The 21990-nt window shown below is 41.3% G+C and overlaps 3 protein-coding genes across 5 annotated transcripts in view; 2 read left to right on the forward strand and 1 right to left on the reverse strand.

Moving 5' to 3' along the window:
• Positions 1-5020, forward strand: part of LOC144001663 (uncharacterized) — an 8507-nt gene extending 3487 nt beyond the window's left edge. Inside the window, exons 2-5 of the mRNA XM_077496170.1 lie at positions 101-167; positions 376-571; positions 2728-3028; positions 4173-5020. Of these exons, the coding sequence (XP_077352296.1) occupies positions 142-167; positions 376-571; positions 2728-3028; positions 4173-4588 (939 nt within the window). The 5' untranslated portion in view covers positions 101-141 and the 3' untranslated portion in view covers positions 4589-5020. The remainder of the gene's footprint in view (positions 1-100; positions 168-375; positions 572-2727; positions 3029-4172) is intronic.
• Positions 4927-10350, reverse strand: ecd (ecdysoneless homolog (Drosophila)). Its single transcript, XM_077496166.1, has 14 exons — positions 9624-10350; positions 9334-9551; positions 9138-9255; positions 8970-9057; positions 8633-8811; positions 8017-8209; positions 7812-7940; positions 7588-7713; positions 7432-7517; positions 6760-6863; positions 6278-6524; positions 5881-5951; positions 5604-5812; positions 4927-5373 (listed from the first exon to the last, which is right to left on the reverse strand). Exons 2-14 carry the CDS (start codon positions 9536-9538, stop codon positions 5158-5160), a joined length of 1971 nt encoding a protein of 656 aa, XP_077352292.1. The 5' UTR covers positions 9539-9551; positions 9624-10350; the 3' UTR covers positions 4927-5157.
• fam149b1 (family with sequence similarity 149 member B1) lies at positions 5478-21875 on the forward strand. Of its 3 annotated transcripts, none has more exons than XM_077496162.1 (16): positions 5478-7729; positions 7815-10441; positions 11412-11525; positions 11809-11953; positions 12739-12887; positions 12984-13133; positions 15086-15402; positions 15474-15616; positions 16930-16992; positions 17336-17442; positions 18572-18802; positions 18988-19111; positions 20356-20481; positions 20544-20625; positions 21314-21451; positions 21594-21875. In XM_077496162.1, exons 2-16 carry the CDS (start codon positions 10395-10397, stop codon positions 21674-21676), a joined length of 2019 nt encoding a protein of 672 aa, XP_077352288.1. In that variant the 5' UTR covers positions 5478-7729; positions 7815-10394; the 3' UTR covers positions 21677-21875. The 3 variants fall into 3 exon arrangements, with proteins under 3 accessions (XP_077352288.1, XP_077352289.1, XP_077352291.1); XM_077496163.1 differs by having other exon boundaries at positions 16933-16992; XM_077496165.1 differs by lacking the exon at positions 16930-16992.
• The last annotated feature ends 115 nt before the right edge of the window (positions 21876-21990 follow it).

Here is a 21990-nt window from a genome sequence, read left to right on the forward strand (position 1 = left end):
AATGGTTTGCTTTACATGCCAGAGGATAACTGTGAATACAAAATGGTTGAAATCTCTGCGTTGGTGTTGAGAGATTCTCCTTTCTCACCTCTGATTCTAGATAAGAAGGCACTGCATTAACGGTTGCTGACCTTGCGCAGAATGCCAGCGTGCCGCTTGGCTGAAAGGTAATCCCCGTGTGCTTATACATACAATCTTCATTTTCTTATTTGTACCTCGGGGGTTCAATTGCCACCCAAAGTACAAAAATTTACTCCTGACTGTGTACCGGTACTGACTGTTCTCAAAATCTTACGTACATATATTCATTACGCTGCTTAATTAGCAGACCTTTTGATAATGTACTACTTTATTTGTTAATGTGTGACGTGTAAGGTGGTGTAGTTGGAGATGGTGGATCTCCACAGTGAGAACCCTTTCCTCCAACCATGCCCTGAAGCCCCTCGTGCCCACCCTGTGCGCGGCGGTCGTCTTCCTGTACTGCCCGGCCGACAAGCTCCGCTCGTTTGTAGCCGGCATCTTCTTCCCCCAGTACCACTACTCGTGCGCGGTGGCCCTCTGCTTCGGCCAGGTTGGTGCCTGACGTCATTTCGCAACTTAATACTCTACAATGAGTGTCTGTTTGCCAAATGGGTATGTTAAAAGTGTGTGGGCGGGCGTTCACGGGCAGACCTTGGGTGTGTGATTAACAGAATACTTCAAAGTTTTCGCATGCAGGCAAAAGGCCGACTAAAGGTTGATGCAAATGACTGAGGTCTGTGAAGGACAATCATTGAAGCGAACCTTGAGCAGTGTGAGAAGTAACCGAGTTTCGAAAGTATGTAAGCAAACAAAATATGCGGCATTCAAGTAAGGCCAATACCGCTTTCAAGGTCGAACTGTTCGCACACGTGAATTCAAATTGTGGTGTGACATATTGCAGCACATTTGTCTGTCCAACCGTGATGACAAGAATGCTGAGAATTGATGTGTAATGTTTTAAAAGTAGTGCTGTCAAACTTAAGTGTTAACTCATTGATTAATCACAAACAATATTGTTAATAAAATTAAGTTAATAGAAAAAGAGGGGGATGAGAGTGTGCAGTGGACCAAAAAATGTTGACATCATAACATTAACTTTTTGACCGCCAAAAACATTTAATAACGATTATTAAAATCACGATGTATGCCGCCAGAAACATTAAATGATGTCAACTACTTTTTTTTTTTTTTTGTTTAATCAATGGGCAGTGCAATGTTTAAGTGCACCGCTGCCTGGTCAATGGGTTGTGGAATCAAAAACACTCACTAACTATGGCCAGCAGATGGCAGCATTCCATTTTCAATGGGCTGCCGGTGTATGAAATTACAATGAAACATGACAAAATCTGAGGAAATAAAATGTTTTCAAGGATGATGTAAATGATCAAAGCCTTTGTTATATTACATTTTTTTTTGTGGCAGTAAAAAGAGTTAAATGCTAAAAGAATCAACACATAACAGGTGCTCTTCAAATTTGGCAAAAAAAATGTTGATAAATAGCCTTTTTTTTTTTAACTGTGATTAATCAAAATTCGAAGATGTGATTAATCTGATAAAAAAAATGTAATCGTTTTTACAGCTCTAGTTGCCCAATTTAACGTTAAATATCAACTCTTCCCCATTCATTTTCAATGGGATAGACATTGAACTATTTCTAAGTGTCACTTTCCACACCTACTTCCATACATATAACTTATCATCGATACCAGGTTGCTCATTGGCACAGTTGGTAAAGTGCATTGTCCAGTAACCGAGTCATCATTTCATAATTTAACTCTCAATTTTTCTTCATAATTATTGCATTCAAATCTTAGCATTCAACTTTCAGCATTGCCACACAATTTCTCCAGAAATTGTACTTAGTCTAGTTAGGAGGGAAATGTGGAACATTACAAAAAACATTACATCGTGATGTGATGCAAAACCTGTTTCATGTTTTAAAAAAAAAAAAAAAAAAGTACTCTGATGTGCTATTTTCCAAATTAGAAAAAAAAACATTGTAAAATTATCTATATTTTTTCAGTGGGAGGCTGGAACAGATTATTGGTACTAACTGAGAAGTGTATGAAATGCTGCCTCTATGAGTGAAAATATTTTTATTATCTTTACGGGCATTTGTTATTTTCAACAAGCTGGGCTCCTCTTCCACAAGAAGAATCTGCTTGCCATATTAAACCCCCTAGTGCCGCCTTTGTTTGTTATGAAAGCCTTACTCGAGCAGGTTGACCAGACGCTCGTTTCCATTACAAGAGGACATTGCATGACGGGTAGTATTCATTTGGCCGGATACGTAAACCTTAGAAATGCTTGCAATCTGCGATATGTCATAAATTACTTTTTTTCGTGCAAAGCTAAAGTTTAACAATAACCTTGTCATTCGCATCACACTCCCGCTGTGGTTGTTATTCTTCAAGTTCAAACGTCATTATTCAACGTGCCATCTGCCGGGTTTCCATTTATGGTTTGCCTCGGTGCTCCATTAAACACGCCATCTGTGAATATCGACTGTGCTCCTTTAATTAAGCTAAAGAAAGGAAGCAAAAGTTCTCAGCGCGGGGCTGTGCAGTTCTACACAACTGCAAACTTTAACCACAAATGCACGCCCATAATGAGCATGACCGTATTCTCTTCTTACAGTGTTTGACTTTCGAATTTCATTCAAGTAGATTGTGCAGGTTTACCTACCTGGTTGTTTTTGTTCTCCAGGTCCTCGTGTCAGTGTTCTTTGTCAATCTCCTCCACGTTCTGGGAGTGGCGCCACTGAGGCGGTACAGTCGTCCACTGGCCGAGCGTCTCTTGGTGCCGTCCATCTGCAGCAGCGTCCACGCCGCGCTGGCCATGTGGGCCGAGGCCGGCAGCTCGGACGCGGGCCTCTTCCCGCTCGCCCTGCGGCCGCTGCCTCTCGTCACGGTGGGTCTCAGCTTGGTGCTGAAGGTGGCAGCGCCACCCTCTGGCCACACCTTTGTCCTTGTGTCCATCCTGACCGGGTCGTCTCTGGTCTTCACAGGTAATTGAATATTCTCAAAATCACAGGACACACACACAAGCAAGCCTTCACATTCACAACTGGACTGTTTTCAATTGACCTATAATTATTTTTTGAATGTGGGACTGGAGCACCCATGGAAACAAAAAGCAAAATGGATAAATTAGAACCTAGAACCTTTCAACATTGAAGCAAGACTAATGTGATCATGACGACAACTGAACATGAGAGTACCGTACAGTGAAGGAGCAAAAATCTATAAATAACATTTGGGAAAAATTTGAAAAAGAAATTTAAAAAAAAATCTGTTGATTCTTATATTGATTAAAACTAAAATTTACATGCTGAAAACCGTTTTTTTTTCTAGCGCGTCAATTTTTTTTCTCCACAGCTCACCCGAGATAAACAAAATTCCACTGATTAGCTGTAGTAAGAAGAGCTGATTATATGAATGGACTACAGCTACATGGCAACTTGTTTGTGCAGTCACAATTGAGTTCTAAGTTCTAATTTTATGCATATTTTTTTTTTAGTTGGCAAAGCTTGTAACTATTCCATTTTAGTGTGTCATTCACATATATACATAGCATATGTATTATTTATTTTTAAGAAAATGGGCATTTGGTAGCTCAACAACTTGATAGAGAAAAACTGAGATCAGTTTTGGATTCTACACCCAGAATATAGTTTAAAATAATAATAATAAAAAACAGCTGTCAGACCTATTTCAACAAAAAATGTTCAGTTATTGACACCCATTTAACCTTTTTTTTTTAAATTACGTAAAAACAAAGAACTTAAAATGGACATGGTCATAAGAACATCACCATGCATCTAACATGTACGCAATCATGAACCCATGTTACATAAATAGGTGTATTTAGTAGTAAAATTGTTCAACACAAAACAAACCACCTTCCATGAGGCTCATCAATAGCGTTAGCTAGCAAACTAGCTTAAATAGCATGCCAACATTTTTGTACAACATGATGGGAAGACAAATGATCCATTACCGAAGTACATTTAATACCAAAAAAAACAAACAAAAAATAATAATTTTTGATAACTCAGTAGTAATCTAATATTCTACAAGGTCCTTCTAGCAAATGTAAATATAGGTACGTACAGGTACGTAATACAACTGCTTTTTGGTTACCTGTTGCAGCCTGGCGTGATCTTTCAGTCGTGGAGCCTCTGGAGTACATGTACGCACCTCTGGCCGTCATCCTCCTCAGCCTCTCCCTGACTTGGCTGTCCAAAGTGTCCGAGGCCGAACGGCGCCACCTCCCTGCCGACGACCAGTCCTCCGCTTTGGACATGTACTACACTTTGCTGGTGAACCAGTGCTGGCTGCTGGGCCTTCTGTGGACGCTACACCCTGACGGGCCCCTGCTAGCGCTGAGTCGGGCCAGCTGGCACAGCCTGCTCTTCCACGGTTACCTGTTCGCCATCCTGCTGCTGGGGATGCTCCTCGATTTTGCGGCCGTTATGTCGGCGCTGTGCATCTCACCGCTGGCAGCGGCACTGTTACACTCGGCAAGGGAGCTGGTTCACCCCTTCGTACAGATGTTGTGGTTTTAGACTGAATTTTTTTTTTTCAATGTTATTTAATATTTATTACCTCGGTAAATGAGGTTGACATGGTAACACAGAGGCTGACATCTGATTGGACAAAAAAAAAAAAAAGTAACATACGTGTACTAGAATCAGTGCAGCCAAGAGAAATGTCACAAAATGAAGAGAAAGGAGCGTTGGAAATAAATTAATACAACTTTATGGAACAAATATTTTTTGGCATATATGTACCGGTAGGTCATGGAAGGCTTTCATGTTTTGGAATGCCCACTGGTCTGTAAAGGAACATTTTTAGAACATTTCTTGAATTTTACATGCATGCGTCCTACTCAAAAACAAGGCACTTTCATTGCAAAAATATTTATTGAGTTTCTGCATACCAAATGTAAGTTATCTACAGTGACTTCCACACATTCTTAGATTAAAACGTTAACTTCAGACCCGTGTATTTATTCACCATACTTTGATGTATTTCACATAATGTTATATAATCAATGCAGATATATCTGACTCTTGATTCTTCCTTTCACTTTGAGTAACGACATCTTCCTCACTCACCAGGGACTCGCTGCCCGCTACGAGCGGTCCGAGTTCGGCGGTAGGTGTATGCCCAGAGTCTGCAGCAAGTTGGAGGCGGGTCCGGCCAGTCCTTCCTGGCAGCTGAGAGACTCCATCAGGTTGGTGACCAGGTTGAGGTCGATGTCAAGAGGCTGGATCTCCTCCGCATCGTCGGTCTCTGCGGCTGGGCTCGGGAGGCCCTCTGTGGCGGGTGCTTGGGCGGATGAAGACGTCTGTGGCGAGGAAGAGAGGTTTTCATCTGCGTTGGTTTGTGCAGTTATGCAGCTTCCTATCTACTTCTTCTTTTTTTTTTTTTTGCATTCTCATTTAACGCGTATTTGACTGACTAATTTAGCATCCGTAGAACTTAAGCTACAAAGACAATGTAGCTTTTCACTCATCATTTTCCATCTATCCATCCATTTTCTATACCGCTATAAACTTAGGTGAGGTCTTTTCTTACCGTCTGATTGAAGCTCTGCCCGATATGTGTGTTCATCAACTCCTGGTCCATCTGGTTCATGTATCCTTTAAGAGTGTCCAAGTCCTCCATCCCATTCATCTCCGTAGAACCAGAGGGTTCCTCAACTATGTCTTCATCCTCCGCCCCAACTCCTTCCCATTCCTCTTCATCAAGATCATCCGAATCTAGCGTTTCTACATCACTTGTGTCTGTGGAATAAAAATAAGACAGATTCAAGTAAATTGAACAGGCAATCTAAAAAGATAAACGTACGTACCTAATATTCGATCCAGTTCTTTTACGAGGGTTGGTACGTCATAGGCAAAGGGATTATTGCATGGAGAGTTCCTGTAGAGAGGAAAAGAAAAAAAAGTGAAAGACAAGAAGAGAATATTTAATTCATTATCTCAGTAGTTCTCTGACTTTTTACTTCCAAGTGCCACCTAAAAAAACACTTAGCTCTCCAAGTACCACCCTCATGATCAACATTAAAATAGTGGGCATGAATTAGAAGCTAAAGAACTATTTAAAACAAACAGTTCTTAAAGATTTAATAACTTAAAATTTATGTACAACTGAATTGCACTCAGGCAGAGATTCTCCTGCATGCCACTAGAGGGAGCCCATGTATCACAACGCTTCAGATTAGTAGCTGTGTCAGAAGCCGGTCTCACCATGGCAACTCTGCCCCTAAAAAGGATGATTTAGTATTGAGGAACTTCCTCATCCGCTGGCTGACCCCCACCAGACTGTAACCGGCCTCCTCTCCTTCTTCCCTGTCTTCCGTCTGCGTACTCCTGTCACCTTCCGTCCCTGAACTCTTGGCGTCTTCTTCATGCGCGACAGGCTCCGGTCTGGTCCCGGACCTTTCCTCAAGCATGCGCTCCAAATCTTGGGCAGTGACGTTCAACCAGTCGTCACCTAAAGATGGCCATGAAGAAACAGATTCGTCTGATCTTAAAAAGTAGGAGCCACTTCGTTGGTGGCTACGCCCTCGTCCTCATGTTTTAATTCTTGATCTTTGGGATATTTTGACAAGGACACATAACGAACATGTTTTTCAGACACCTGGGAACTGCCACATTGTGGAGAATAAAGCATATTGTGTGCCTTTGAGATGCAATGTCATTCAGAGCGAGTTTGGTGTTGCACTCACTGTCCTCTTGGGGGAGCTGTGCCTCTTGTTTCCTCAACTCCTCCATGTTGTTGGGACCACAGGAGCTCAGCAGTTGAAGAACCTCCTCCCCTGGAGACATCTCACTGCAAGACATGTCAATTCAAGATCAAATTTCTAGCTTTTCTAATATCTTATATCTCAGGTAAGTTACACAAGAAATACGTTATTGTCGGGTTACCAATTAACGACTGATGGAGTATTTTTTTGAAAGAGCTTGTATTGAAATTGGAATTTGCCTAAAACTGCAGCGTAAAACCAAAACGGTTGACTGCCTGAACAGTTCCAGGCATGACTCATTGAGACTTTTTCTTGCATTCTGTCATAATACACATATCCATACAATTTTGTGTAGATCTGTCAAACAGGCGTTGGAGGGCTAAATTTTTCAAACTGCCTAGGCGGCCTTACTGAGTACATTTTGCCACATTGTGGTAAAATCCATAAAATTTCATCAGGATTCATGCACTTGAGTTTTCTGGCATGATGCGGCCCCCCAAAAAATTATTCCTTTGTTGGAAGAATATTATTTAAAAAAAAAAAAAAAAAAATCCCAAAAGGGACTAATTTTGTTTCTTATAAGTAAAGGAAGTAGGAATTGAACGTGCATATATTTTAAAAACATGTTTACGCATAAATGCTAAAAGTTCTCACCTGGATTTTGAGGCGACCGACTGCTTAAAAAAGTTTTCTGCCGATGTCATCAGCTGTCTGAAACGTGCCGAACCCTCAATCTCTCCCTGCATTTGAACACGAAAGCATAAATATCTACACATTATTTAATGTATGAATTCAAAAAGGCTGACTAACCCGGAAGTAACCATTGCTCTTCAGACTTTGCAGGAACCCTTTCCACCGAGGGTTACAACTGACCGAGGAGTCGTCCTCCAAAGACGGCAGCCTGCACTTGGAGCACAGGATCTCGAAGCCATGAGCCTGGGACACACAAACGGTAACACACACAGTGATTAACATGTGATATCAATGAGCTGTCATACAATATCCACATACTGTAACGAACAATATTGTCTCACCAGTTTCATGCCAAGCTCGTGCGCTTTGTACCGGGGATCCGAGCGTGCCGGCATGGTGAAGCCGCTCCGCCTGTCTGGGATGAACTTTTGCTGCTGCAGCTGAGCGTACAAGCACCGAGTGAACGTCACCTTGGAGAACAACGCGGCAACTCAACGTTAACGACCGGCAGGGACCGCAGTGAAATCACGTACACCGTTTGCGTACCGAGCTTAAGACCCGCGTGTCAGGTGGGAAGTTCTTGAAATTTCGGCACGCCTGGAGGTCGACGGGGTCCCGCAGGTAAAAAGCGGAGACGGCTGGGGCCACCAGGTCGGGCCGCTGCGCCAAAACCATGGCCACCCCCGCCGGTACGAAACACTGTGCGCGGTGCTGGTTGGCGCCAATCTTATCTGGATACCTAAACATGGATAAATAGTAAATCTATAGTATCGGCTAAAAAGGGGTGAACACACTCCTTTTCTGATAGTCAGTCAAAAGCGTGATTGTAGGAACTAAATTTCCTTTTAACACACCCGACACCACACCACAGTATAATCGATTATTGTACGTGTGTACACCACTTAAAGAGCTAATGTGAGAGTGCTCTGATGCCGTTATTCATTATCTAAATGATCCTCTAACAACGCAGCCAGCTGTGTCTCATTTTGGCATCTCCTCTGTGAAGGACACAATCTGCTGCTCTTGTATATATGCACAATGTATATTATAATTTAAGCACCCAAATCAAGAGCATCTCAAATGATCAGACCTGCGGGAATTGCTCTTAAAAAAATATAGACACAGTTTTGGCCAGAGCAGATAAACGTTTGTGTCTTCTCACCCATCCAGCCGCCTATCCAGGGCCCGAGTAATCTTGGGGTTTGCACGGCATGCTTCTGGTTGTGAGGACAGTAGCGCTACAGCTTGTTGAATACTTGGTACCACATCCTTAGGGAACCCTGTTGGATTGGAACGTGATGGACAGGGTAGGAGATGTAACGCACCACGGTACAGGAACACCTGACAAGGGTGGGGGAAAAAAAAAGAAAAAAGAGTGGAACATGAGAACAATAATTTGGTTTCAAAAAGGTAGTGGTGGAAAGTATAAAATACTTTTTGAACTGTGCCTAAGTAGGTTTTTCCAGGTATCTGCACCACTCTGATGCCCAATTACTCACCCTGTTCTCACTGGTGTCTGGATCCAACCATTTAGGAAGATGATCTGCTACTTCGATTAGAAGAAATTCCCCATCGTTGTCCTCAACTCTGCACAGCGAAAAATAGCAGCTGACTAAAAACTGAAGAAAAGGCTGGGAAGTAAAATGCTACAACATGTGTTTCCCCACCTTGCAACAAGTCCCGGAAAAGCCTCTGTAATTTTCTTCAGAAGATAAACAATAAACCACTCATCCTCCACGTTGTCGCCAAACTGGGTACTGCCACCGATATGAGCCGGAACATCCCCTAAACATAACAGTAAAATATATCAATCCAAGCCGTGTAAACTTCAAGCCAAGGATGGATATTGGATAGCATTCCTACCCTTCTCAGGATAATACTTGATATTAAATGGCTGATTCTGCCAGATGTACTGCATGGATAGAGGCGCTATTTTTGCAAGGATCTCCTCCACAAGACGCGAGAGGTGTTCCTTCGTGTGTTGTACCGTAGAACCGACCGGTTGCGTCAGAAACAGTTTGTACTGGACTGCGTCCTCCTGAACCACAGTTCTATGGAGAAAATCCATTTCTGCACTATCCCTGTAGGGAAAAGGTATGCAGAGTAATTCCCAAGTGTGATGTACAAAATTCCAAATATGTTATCATCCTTACCTTGAATTATTTGAAAGGCGTTATTGGACGTACATATTCTAATTAAGACTACTTTTATTTACGCCACAAACACGCCATTTACTCCATTCCTACTTTATGCGTCCTATCCCAAAATTTCCTCGACTCGCTAATTTAGTGGAAAATAAGTTCCTACAATATGACCACAAAATGACCTGAATAACTTACTGTTGTCCTTTATATCTTTACATTTATATTTCAATTAAATACATGGTGCTTTTATTTTTTAAAATCTTGTAAGATTGTAGTTTTCTTCTCCAAATCAAGTAACGGTAATATCTATCGATGGCAGACGGACATATTTTAGTGGCGCACAGTTGTTGTTGCAATGAATGCTGGGAGTTGGAGTCAACCTCGGGTACCATGCTGGGTTAAACCCCGGCAGCGTAACCATGACAGCCGTGTTGTTGGCGGTGCTAACACTAGTAGCTTCACATAACGACGGATAGCGTAACATTAACCCGTTTAACGTGTAAAACGGCGAGATTGACGACTGTAAAACATACTTCTAAACGCAGTGATGACGGGCAGAGAGTTTGCAAAGAAATAGCGACGCTGCTCGTGTCATGTTAGCTGAGCTGCAAAGTGTAGCCGCTACCTAACGTTCGTTATCTTCCGTGTTCGGAAGCCAGGTTAGCATTTGCCGGAAATGTCTGGTTTATTACTCCGCCGAAGCGGCTCGCTGCTGGTTCAAGATGCGGGGACGAGGAGGCGAGGAGAGGGCTTGAGTCCTTAGACACGGAGGGAAGGAGAATGATTTCACGTTACAACCGGAAACCGGTATCGCACAAGCTAGAGATGTAAGTATGAAACATGACTAACGCAAACATAATTTTGGTTGTAAGCAATGAGAGACTGTGTCAGCATGATAACAGCTAGTCACCACTACGAACTACAAAAAAAGAATATTGTTAAGGCATGTTATAATTGTGTATGCAAACCTTGTTTTTTATCATTAGATTGGGTGATGTCCTCGATTTACGACCATTTGTGGTTGAGTGAATTACAGGCTGCAAAGACTCCTCACGTGGCACAAGATTACCATAACATAATGTTATTCATCCATCCATCCATCCATTTTCTTGACCGCTTATTCCTCACAAGGGTCGCGGGGGGTGCTGGCGCCTATCTCAGCTGGCTCTGGGCAGTAGGCGGGGGACACCCTGGACTGGTTGCCAACCAATCGCAGGGCACACAGAGACAAACAACCATCCACACTCACAAGCACACCTAGGGACAATTCAGAGCGCCCAATTAACCTGCCATGCATGTCTTTGGAATGTGGGAGGAGACCGGAGTACCCGGAGAAGACCCACGCGGCACGGGGAGAACATGCAAACTCCACCCAGGAAGGTCCGAGCCTGGACTCGAACCGGAGACCTCAGAACTGGGAAGCGGACGTGCTAACCACTCGACTACCGTGCCGCCCTAATGTTATTCATATTATCGCTTAATATTTAAGGCCTAGAAATGCATTTTTTCTTGTTTGTGTTTTTACACGTCTTTAACTGTATAATAGTGAGGCTATGGCACGGTGAAAAATTTGTCAGAAGTGTTTTTCATACAGATGTTTACTGTAATTATGACATTGTACTAAGGTGGATAGGAGCGTGATCGGCCCTTTGTATGTGCCCTGTGATTGGCTGGTAGCCAGTAGGGTGTACCCTGCTTGTCTCGCCCAAAGTCAGCAAGAATGGACTATGCTATAGAAAATTGATATATTCATGGTACATACTACATAGTATTTAATGGATGTGTTTTTCTGTGCAGCCGCGGCTTGTCTCGCAGCAGCCTCGACCACCATCCTCTCCCCGAGGAGGCAGACCGCCAAACTCCTCAATACCCCCTCGATAACGTGGAGGAGGCCGTCTCCATCCGCAACAGGCGAGGGAGCCTCACTCTCTTTGCAGACAATCGAACAAGTCAAGAGAGAGTCCTTGAAATGCGAAACTAGATCCACTCCTTAGATTAATTGATATCGTGTTGCCTCCTTCAGATGTGCAGCTAAAAAGAATAACTAATGAAGACAGCTTGATAGAATATTCTATGACTTTGACATTTGCCCTTTATTTTCCACCCTGCCTCTGATTATGTGATCAACTCCAAAACTGAGAGCAGCCTAACTGTAAAATAATCCTCTTTTTTTTCTTTTTTTTTCTTTTTATAGTTCCGAGACATCTGGCGCTTCCAGCCCTTCCCACTGTCCCACCGTCATCTCTGTGGACTCCAGCCGGTCCTGGTCGGGCATCCACAGCTCCATAGGCACCGGCGTGTCCACAGAGAGGAGTTCTGTCTTTTCCTGGGGTTACGATGTAAGACCCCGTCTCAGCATGTGATGTCATGACTTTAGTCTCGGGCGAAAATCCTCAACGGATACACATTGTGAAATTTTAATTTGAGATTTGATTGACATTCAAAGGCTATAGCGTGTAAACTTCTTTTGTTTGTTTCCTGCTTCTTTTTATTCACAAGGCCTGCGCCCGCTGGGTATTGTTTGTAGGCACAGTTGGTCCTGTAAATTTTTTTTCTGTAAAGGGCTCAATATTTTATTTATTTTGTCTTCCTCCGGCTGCATCTAAGAAACAACGCTTGTGAGAAGAAATTAGATGTATTTCAACTCTTTGTTTGTGCCCATGTGGCATTGTCTGCATTCAAATTCAAACGGAATCAGATAGGTAATATTGATAATTACAAAATGAAAACCATACATTGACAGAGTTCATTTTTTTCCAAATTTGCTTGTTTTATTTTGATATTTGCCTACTAAGAATAATAATTTGGATCACATATTTTATGACATCAATTTGAGTTTTTTTTTTTTTTTTTTTTTAATATTACTCGAATTTTTTTGGTAGATATATATTTTTAACAACCCTAAAAGATTTTTAAAATATAATTCCATCATTTTTTTTGTTCTTAATTTCCCCAGAATATTATTATTTTTAACAGGATTTTTTATTTTATAACGACACAATTAAAACATGCTGCAGCGCGTAAACTTTCAACTGAAGATTGAAGTTGCACACTAACAGACAACAAACGAAAGCTCTTGTTGGTGGAGGTAATGAATCGCCTTCTCCTTCGTTTGTCCCCACAGGAGTTCGACAAGGCGGCTTCCCGCCAAGTGCAGCAAATGTTTGATGAGATCGACAAAGAGCTATACGAGGGTAAAGGCACCGGGAGAGGGATTCTCCCGGGGCTGCAGGATGAATGTCAGCAGTGGGCCACGCGCTTCCCTCATCTTCGGTTCGTATCCCGCCTGGAAAATTAAATAGCACTTAATCGTTTTGTTAAAAAGACGAGTTTGGCTGTTTTATTTTCTTTTGTGTTTGTGTAACTCAGGATCCTGGGCACCCAGTTGGTGTGTCCCAGTGATGAGGGCTTCCAGTGGTACGCGGCCTCAGGGACGATCGGCAACAGCTCCAGTAGTAGCCAATCAGCATCCCAGGAGGCCTTTGGCAGGGCAAGTGAGAAAGATGACAACAATACAGAGTGAGTTTTTGCTCTTATCTAACTAAAAACTAAGGTGTGAAGTGGTTTGTATTTCTCAATCTTTAGGATATTTTGACAAATACACGTCAAAGACTTATTAACACAATAAAACCCAAAAGCATATAAATACATTTTTAATACTTTGTCCTTCACTCCCCAAAACGTATAAACATATGCTGTTGTTTTTTTGTTTTTTTGTTTTTTTTATGCTAGAGCATACAGAAGTCTTTGATGCAGCTTCTGACCTGAAGAGGTCACTTAAAGCAATGGTAGTTATTAAGAAAACGACCAGCAGGTGGCAGCAGAGTATACGAGATCAGCCAGGACCATATTGCAACAAGCTCTTTTTGCCAGTGTTTCCAACAGGTTTGTGAATAATGATGAAACTTAGCTTATATTATGCTAATTGTTGCAAAACGGAAACCGATAGAAACATACTTTTTTTTTTTCCTGATGAAAGAAGAGACTGTAATAACTCATTTTTGGAATGACATGACCTCACTCCAACACATTGTGTTGCCTGGGAGATAGATATTCTTATTTACACTGTCTAAACTGTGTTTGATTGAGAAATAAATTGTAAAGTTGACGTAACTTGAAATAAATGTTTTGGAACATTTGATTTATAAGTGAATTCAGTGTAATCTTTTAGGAAATTAATTGTATTAGGTCATGTATCATGTATGGGATGATACCAGCTGACAGACACACTTGTCAAAATTCACTTGAAAAAATTCACTCTACAAATAATTTATTTGTGCTTTTGCATATTTAGAAAAATGCTACAGTATATAAACCAATTTATTTGTAATATGGCAGTAGGGTTAATATAGTTTGGGAATTTTTCATTTTATTTTGAGTTTTTTTTTATTTAGTTAGTTTTAATTAGTTTTCACTGTGGTTCTGTTGGTTTTAGTTCTTTAATAAATGCTTAGTTTTAGTTTAGTTAGTTTCAGTATTAGTTTTATTTAATTTTATATATATATATATATATATATATATATATATATATATATATATATATACATATATATATATATATTTTTTTTAACGTGTATTACTTGTGTGAAATATTTAAAAAAAACACCATGGGCGCAACATCATTATTCCGGTTTATATCAAAATAAATCGACTAAAAATCACATTTAAAATCATACCCAAAGGCTCATGCATTAAATTAATTACCAAAGACTAAAACGAAGGGCATTTTTGCTATAATTATAGTTTTATTTTAGTTAGTTTTGTAAACAAAATGTAGTTTCAGTTAGTTTTCTTTTTTTAAAAAGCATTTTCGTTTTTATTTTATTTTGTTAACGAAATTGTTTTACATTTTAGTTTTTTCGTTAGTTTTAGTTAACTAAAATAACCTTTAATAGTGCTTGTGTATTTCGACACCCTCCCTTCTTATTTTGACGATCTCCAAACATTTTTATTTTATTTTATTTGAACTGAGTCAAATGCTATTTTTAGCATGGCGCGGGCCACTAAAAAATGGACGGCGGGCCGCAAATGGCCCCCGGGCCGTAGTTTGGACACCCCTGGTGTAAAGGCAGCTTCCTATTGTGTAATCAGTTGTGTTCTGTGATGTTTAACTCATTTGCTCCCAAAAACCTAATAAACATGTTCTATTTTAAATATTGCCATGTTTTTTGCTCGGGGTATCAACTGGTTTGTGAATCATGATGAAACTGCAAAACGGAAACAAGTACAAATCTACTTTATTTTCCTGATGAAAGAAGAGACTAATCTTTCTTTTGGTAGGTTCCACATTTTTATAGTCATAAGACCATAATATTCTGTGGGCCTTGCAAAATCAGTCCAAATCCAGTAAAACAGCTGGGAGCGAAGAACGGTTGCTTCAGTGCAAATGGCGGCGAGTGAACGAGTTAATACACTTGTTAAAATGTGGAGAAAAAAAAGCACAATATGCTTTCATTGTTGTGGGTTCGAAGGTTGAACGTGCTGGGCCGGAGCGCGGCGCTGCTCAAGTCCAACTCAGCAGAAGTCAACGGGCCTTTACCGGCCTCAAGGGACTCCAGACCCAGAGTGATCGAGGTGGAGGGCCACATGGAGGAGTACCTGGCCTTCGACCGCATCAGCCTGGATGACGAAAAGGAGCCGTGCCCGGGGCGTCGCTGCTTGCCTCCCGTTTCGCCCTACAGGTGTCGCCGCCAGGCCGTGCTCGACCATTTGTTCGACGACGTGTGGCAGCAGCTGGTGGGCTGCATGAGCGAGCTGGTCCACCGCCAGTGGGAACGTCGCTCCTCCGGTACGCCCACCTCCTCTCTGTCGTTTGACTTGATTCCAACAAATAAGTGAGGCCATCGGTGTGATTGGCAGGTGGTGCAAAACCTTCTGGGAACTCGAGTCCGGTGCCGCAGAATTCCTTGACGTTGTTGTCCACACTTCCAAGCATGCTGCCGAAACTTGGGCAGAGCCGTGCGCTGGCTCCGCCTCCACTCGCCCCTGGCTTGCCCTTCCAGGTAAATGGAGTCATGGAGCCTGCATTTAAATAGCAATGTATATGCTGATAGACTAGCTACACATAAAAAACAAAAAAAAACCTCTTCTTGTGTCCATTATGGTCCTCAATTTGCCGGTATCCGATCATTAATTATCACAGTAAATAATATGAATGAGACAGCACGGTGATTCAGTGGTTAGCACGTCCGCCTCCCTGTTCTGAGGACTCGGGTTCGAGTCCAGGCTCTGGCCTTCCTGGGTGGAGTTTGCATGTTCTCCCCGTGTCTTCATGGGTCTCCTCCCACATTCCAAAGACATGCATGGCAGGTTAGTTGGGTGCTCCGAATTGTCCCTAGGTGTGATTGTGAGTGTGGATGGTTGTTTTTCTCTGTGTGCCCTGCGATTGGCTTTCGACTAGTTCAGGGTGTAACCCGCCTACTGCCTGAAGCCGGCTGGGATGGGCTCCAGCACCCCCCGTGACTCTTGTGAGGAATAAGCGGTCTAGAAAATGGATGGATGGATAATATGAATGACTACAGATTCAAAACATACCAATAAAGTGTAACTGGCTTTAATTCCAGGTTTAAAAACTATGCTCTTTTCTCCATACCTATGAAAAGTGTTTGTTTTTTTTTTTTTAATAAAATGTATTTTTTTTAATTGTATGTTTTTATGTTTTATTCATTAATTTATTATATTATAATAATTCATTATTTATATGATTTATTTTTTTATTTTATATATTTTATTTATTTATTTATTTTCTTTGACTAATTTTATCATCCTGTTTTTTATTACTTTGCTTTTAAATCTCTTTAACTCTTGATTGTAATCGCCTTTAAATGTGTATGTGAGGCATTTTGAGTTATTTTGTGTATGAAGTCCCCGGTATAATACAATTCAATTCAATTTGTGATTTAAAACAATTTTTTTTTAGACCGTTATTCATGAGATTTTGCAGTATAAGCTTTGCGCTGTCATCACCTCATCGAGTGTCCCGTTAAATTTCTCTGATGATATGTGATCAGGTAACATATGTAGACAAACCATTTGCACTCACATTCACACACATGCTTAATTTAGTCTTAAGTGACCTAAGAACAATTTTCTGGGGAGGAAACAAGAGTACCAGACAAGCTTGGAACGAACATATAAATTACACCCCTGTCATTTTTTTTCCAGTCTCGTTTGCTCCCCAATTAATTAACTTGTATCACTTTTTCCTCTCCTCCGACCTTGTCATCTACATCTGCTTCCTTCTTTCGTTTTCCCCTTACCTTCTTCATGACTATCCTCTCTCTCTCTCTCTCTCTCTGTGTCCACTGGCCTAAAGAAGTCAAGGGGCTCAAAGCACAAGTCTCGCCGGAAGCCCCAAAAGCAGAAAAGGCCGCCCAGTGTATGTAACCTGCCTTGCTCGGAGCCACGATGGCGGCGTGCTGCCATTCTGGCTCCTCGTCTTTTAGTTCTAGATGGAATGCGCTTGTGCTTGCCCATTAACCCGAAAGCGGTTCACGAATTAACCGTAGTTTACTGTCTTCTCGTGTGTCCTGAGAATGCTCTTGTTTTATTTCAAAGTCTTGTGACCGTTGTTGTTTGTCGGCTGCACGATAATTAATTAACTGAGGGGATGCTGGCTGGATTGTTGACATTTAATCCGCTAACCATCGGTTGAACCTTAAAGTAAAGTTCTATTGTCGGCATCTATGATCATTATTGTTTGTTTTTGGCCCTCTCACCAGGCCGGAAGGGTCTCGATCGGTGGCACCCAGCAGAACCTGAACGACCTCATCATGATCCACAGCATCCCGCTGCAGCAGAGGAACCTGGCCGCGCTCGACAGAACTCAGTGAGAATCCGCATTGGGATTATTTCTCATGTACAATTAATACCTTTAAAAAGTATTTTTTTTTCTACTTGTTGTCAACTGATGATGACATCACCTGTGCTGAGGAAATAGGTCACGGCCAATCATGGTTTTCTGGGTTTGGTCAGAGCCACGATTGGTCGTTACCTACTTCCTCAGCACAGGTGATGTCATCATCAGTCGACAGGAAGTAGAAAAAAAATACATGAAAAATAATGAAGTTACCACATTAATTATAGACAATATATTACATTTTTTACGGCTGAAAATGGCTCAATGAGTCAAGTATCCCTTTAAGGCCGTAAATGGCATTAAGAAGCATTAAAATTTTAAATACACTTGCTCATACTGTATTTCACATACAACATTGTCTAAAGGAGTCACTAGAACAGAATTTAGCATTAATAATGTGATTAAAAAAATATGTATTTGTGGGAACTGCTCACTAGTTGTAATTTACAACGAACAAAGTGGTCCACGAGGTGCTTCATGTTCCAAATACCAAATTTCTCAGAATTTGAAAAGAAAAAATGACGTGCTCCTGTCACCAATGTCCAACATGAAACACTAAGGCCACCTAGTGGCAGAAAAAAAAATACGTCAACACAAATCTATGACTCAAATGTTTCACACTTTTTTCAACCATAACTGTTAATTTATGAATTATGAATTACTTGCTATGAAATTACTGTATCAATGAACCAAAAGATACAACCACATTTGTATTTGTCCATTTTTTTTTAATCAACAAGAATATGAAAAACTGGTAAATGATACTTTATGGTACATTTTTAACAGATATAAAGTGTGAGAATTAATCATGAGTTAACTATCAAAATCATATGATTATAAGTATTTGTATTATGTATCTATATATGTGTGCACGTGTGTGCATTATTAAGTACGAAGTGGGCATTAAATTAGTTTTACGTTGCATTAAAAGCATCTTATAACGTTATCCTTAAAACTAAAAGACTTCCAAACAGAGGACACGTTCCCACCCCCTAACAAAAAACATGAATTTGTGAATTTGCAAATAGAAAACTGCGACTCGCCTTCTCAAACCTTCTCAGTTGGCACTCCTGTTTTTTTTTTTCCATTCACTGTGCAGGGAGCCGGAGGAGCGCGGCGCTCTCAGACCGCCTTCCGGCATGGCGGCCGCCGGCAAAACCCGCCCTCGCCCTCGGGTCCTGGAGCAGAGTTCGTCCTGGCTGACCCGCCCGCCTCAGTCGGCCCGCCGCAGAAACCCGGCACCCCGCACGCTCCAGCCCCTCGTTCCCAGCTTGAGTCAGTCTGCCACGGTCGCCGGATCCATGGATGAGGTCATCCGGGGTACACGGCTGTGAGTCGGCTCGATCGGTGTGCTACCTCGCAGACATTCTTTTTTTTTTTTTTCTTTCTAATCACTTGTGCACCGCCACTCTGCTTGCCAACAGCTCCCGAAGGAAACATTGAATAATACTCAGCATTGCTTTGACACTGATATTTGTGCTGTATTTACATTTGTTTTTGTGTATTCCTCCAAAGACCCACGGCCAGCGACCGGCTGATGTCTCCGCTGTTTGCGCTGAGCAGGAACACGCTCCTGCCGCCCATTGGCGCCGGAGACGCAGAGTCGTCGCTTTTGGGACAGCAGTCCAAACCTGCTCAGGTAGCACGACTTCACGCTTGTCTCTTCAGACTATCAACTCCTAAAGAATTGTGTTTAGAGCTGTCAACATTAATCGTTTATCAAATTCATCGACAACTATTTTAATAATCGAGTAATCGTTGAGAGCATTTTTATTTTATTTTTTTTACAGTAATAGTTCTCTGATTTCTGTAGTCCTTGATGAAAGAAGACTGATTATCTTCTGTGTTTAATCAAAATAAGACATTTGCAAACACCTGTTAAAAAAAAATAATAATAATAATTTATAATCCCCCCACTTTTTTAATCACTCTATAAGTATGAAATACAAAATGAACACCAATCACTGGTTAATAAACAGTCATCAGGGGGAAAAAATGCTTTTGTAATACACTTTAATGCGAAATTAAAATTAATCCGATGACAGTGTTCCCTTGTTTATCGTGGGTGTTATGTTCCAAAAACTACCCGCGGATAATGGAAATCTGCATTGAATAAAAAAAAAAAAAAAACCCGGTAATTATGATGTATATATTTTTAATATTTTATTTTACTTTATTATAAATGCTTTTTCATTCGACATATATGTTCTTTTTTCATTTACATGAATTTTTTTGCCATTAAAAGTATGTTTGTTTGTTTTTTTTTTGTTTTTTTTTCATTTTGGTATGATTCTTAGTTTATTATGAATGCTTTTTCATTCATCATTCTGTTTTTTTACATTTACAGTCATTTTTTTTTAAAAAGTATGTTTTTTTTTTATTTACTGTTTATTTTTCATTTATTGTTTTTTCGTTTTGGTATGATTTTTGGTTTATTATAAATGCTTTTTCATTCATCATTTGTGTTTTTTTTTCAGTTACAGTCATTTTTTTCCATTGAAAGTATGTTTGTTTGTTTGTTTGTTTTTTAATTAACTTTACAGCACAGTCTATATTTTCTATCTCCGGAATGCAATGTCGTGGAGCGACAGGACAGACACCGTTGGAAAGGTCTCATTGATACAAATCCGCAGATACCCGTATGTCCCCAGTTGGACGTAAAGGTTCGAGAGATTTGGCCGCACAAAGACCAAAAAATAAATAAACAAACCAAAAAGCATGACCTAAAAAATCCACGGAACAGCGAGGCCGCGAAAGATGAATCTGCGATAAACGAGGGAACACCGTAGTAGATTAATTGATTGAATAATGGTTAGATTAATCAATTCTAAAAAAATATTAAATAGTGACGGCACTAATTATGTTCCATTCCTCCCCCACCAGCGCCACAAAGGCCCCTCCAGCCGGGCCCACAGTGCCCTCAACGACGAGGTTGCTAGTTCAATTCCGAGGGATCGCCTTTACCCGTTGGACGTCTTCTCCCGCCCGAACACTACGCACACGTACAGGGTAAGTCATCGGGCTTTGTGGAGACGTTTATCCCCGCGTGCTCTGATTTTCTTGCCCCTCAGTCGGACACCCCTTACCGGCGCTCCTTCACTGTGCTGGACAACATCGGACAGGGGAGGCCTGGCAGAGCCTCGGTGGCAACAGGTGGGACGTTTGCGAGTTTTTGACAAGGTAGTGAATGGGGGGGAATTATGAGCAAAACCTCCAGCCTTCTGCGAGAAAGAAAATAATGTTGGGAAAAGCCTACTAGACCAACTTAAACTTTGTGTGGCGTAATGCCGTTAACGCGCTAATTCGCTCGCAGCCATTTTCACTGAAGCAACTCCCTTTGCTTCGGGTTGTTTTACTGGATTTTGACTGATTTTGCAAGGTTCACAGAATATTGTGTTCTACTGCTATAAAAACATGGAACCTACCAAAAGAAAGATTAGAGTCTCTTCTTTCATCGGGAAAAAAAAGTATTTTTGTATCCGTTTCAGTTTTGCAGCAATTAGCATTATAATGTACCTAAGTTTCATCAGGTTGATCTCTTATACTCTGCTTCCACCTGCTGGCCGTTTTTTTTTTTTTTTTTTAATAACTACCATTGCTTTAAGCGACCTCTTCATGTCAGAAGCTGCACCAAAGCCTTCTATATTCTATAACAAAAAAAAAAACAAAAAAAAACAAAAACATATATACATTTTTGGTAATGCAAGACAGTATTAAAACTTGTATATATATGTTTTTGGGTTTGAATGAGTTAATTAGAGGCAATGTAGTTCCGAACACAGCCACATGCCAGTTACGAGAGGTTGGACGTTTGTAACGTTCTCTCGGTGTTTCCCCAAAGACTCCCTCGGAATCGGCGTGACCGGCGTCAGCCTCGGGATCGGCAGCTCGTCTTTCCTGGACTCGTTTTCCCACCACCACCCTCTGGGCCGCTGGCCAATCAGGGACGAGGGGACGGACTTCCAAGCGCCGCACCCAGGTAAGGAAAAACAAAATCACGGTTCAGGTGCGTGGAAGAGGGTTTTGTTGGCCTGTTTTAAACTTTTCTGGTTGAATTTAAGAAAATGGATGAATGGATGGCTGGATAATCAATAACTGCAGCGTTTCTTCCTGTCTTGTAGCGCCATTGGTGCCCGTGTCCGGCCCACCTCGGTCTCACAGCCGGGGTGGCATCTCATCCAGACCCAGCAGACCGGGACTGTAGCTGCTGGTGGCTTCCAAATGTCTCCATGCACTTTAGCCATTCTTCTTTATACACAGCACAGTAAACCGCCTACATGGTTTTTTTTTGTTTTGTTTTTTTTACAGACATGTTTCATAATATTATGCAGCTTTGCTAAATGTCTATTTTTGTATTTCAAATCAGCTTTTGTGGCTGCCAAAAGAAGAACACTCTGAACTGGTGTTTGTGTGCTTATTTTAATGCACCATATGATCTCATCTAAGCAAGAACGCACTCAGCGAGACCGAATTGCAACTTTTTAGGGCTGCTATTCTAAAAAAACACTTCCAAACAGA

The sequence above is a fragment of the Festucalex cinctus genome, chromosome 14 (genome assembly GCF_051991245.1).
Source record: "Festucalex cinctus isolate MCC-2025b chromosome 14, RoL_Fcin_1.0, whole genome shotgun sequence".
In the NCBI taxonomy this organism is placed as follows: domain Eukaryota; kingdom Metazoa; phylum Chordata; class Actinopteri; order Syngnathiformes; family Syngnathidae; genus Festucalex; species Festucalex cinctus.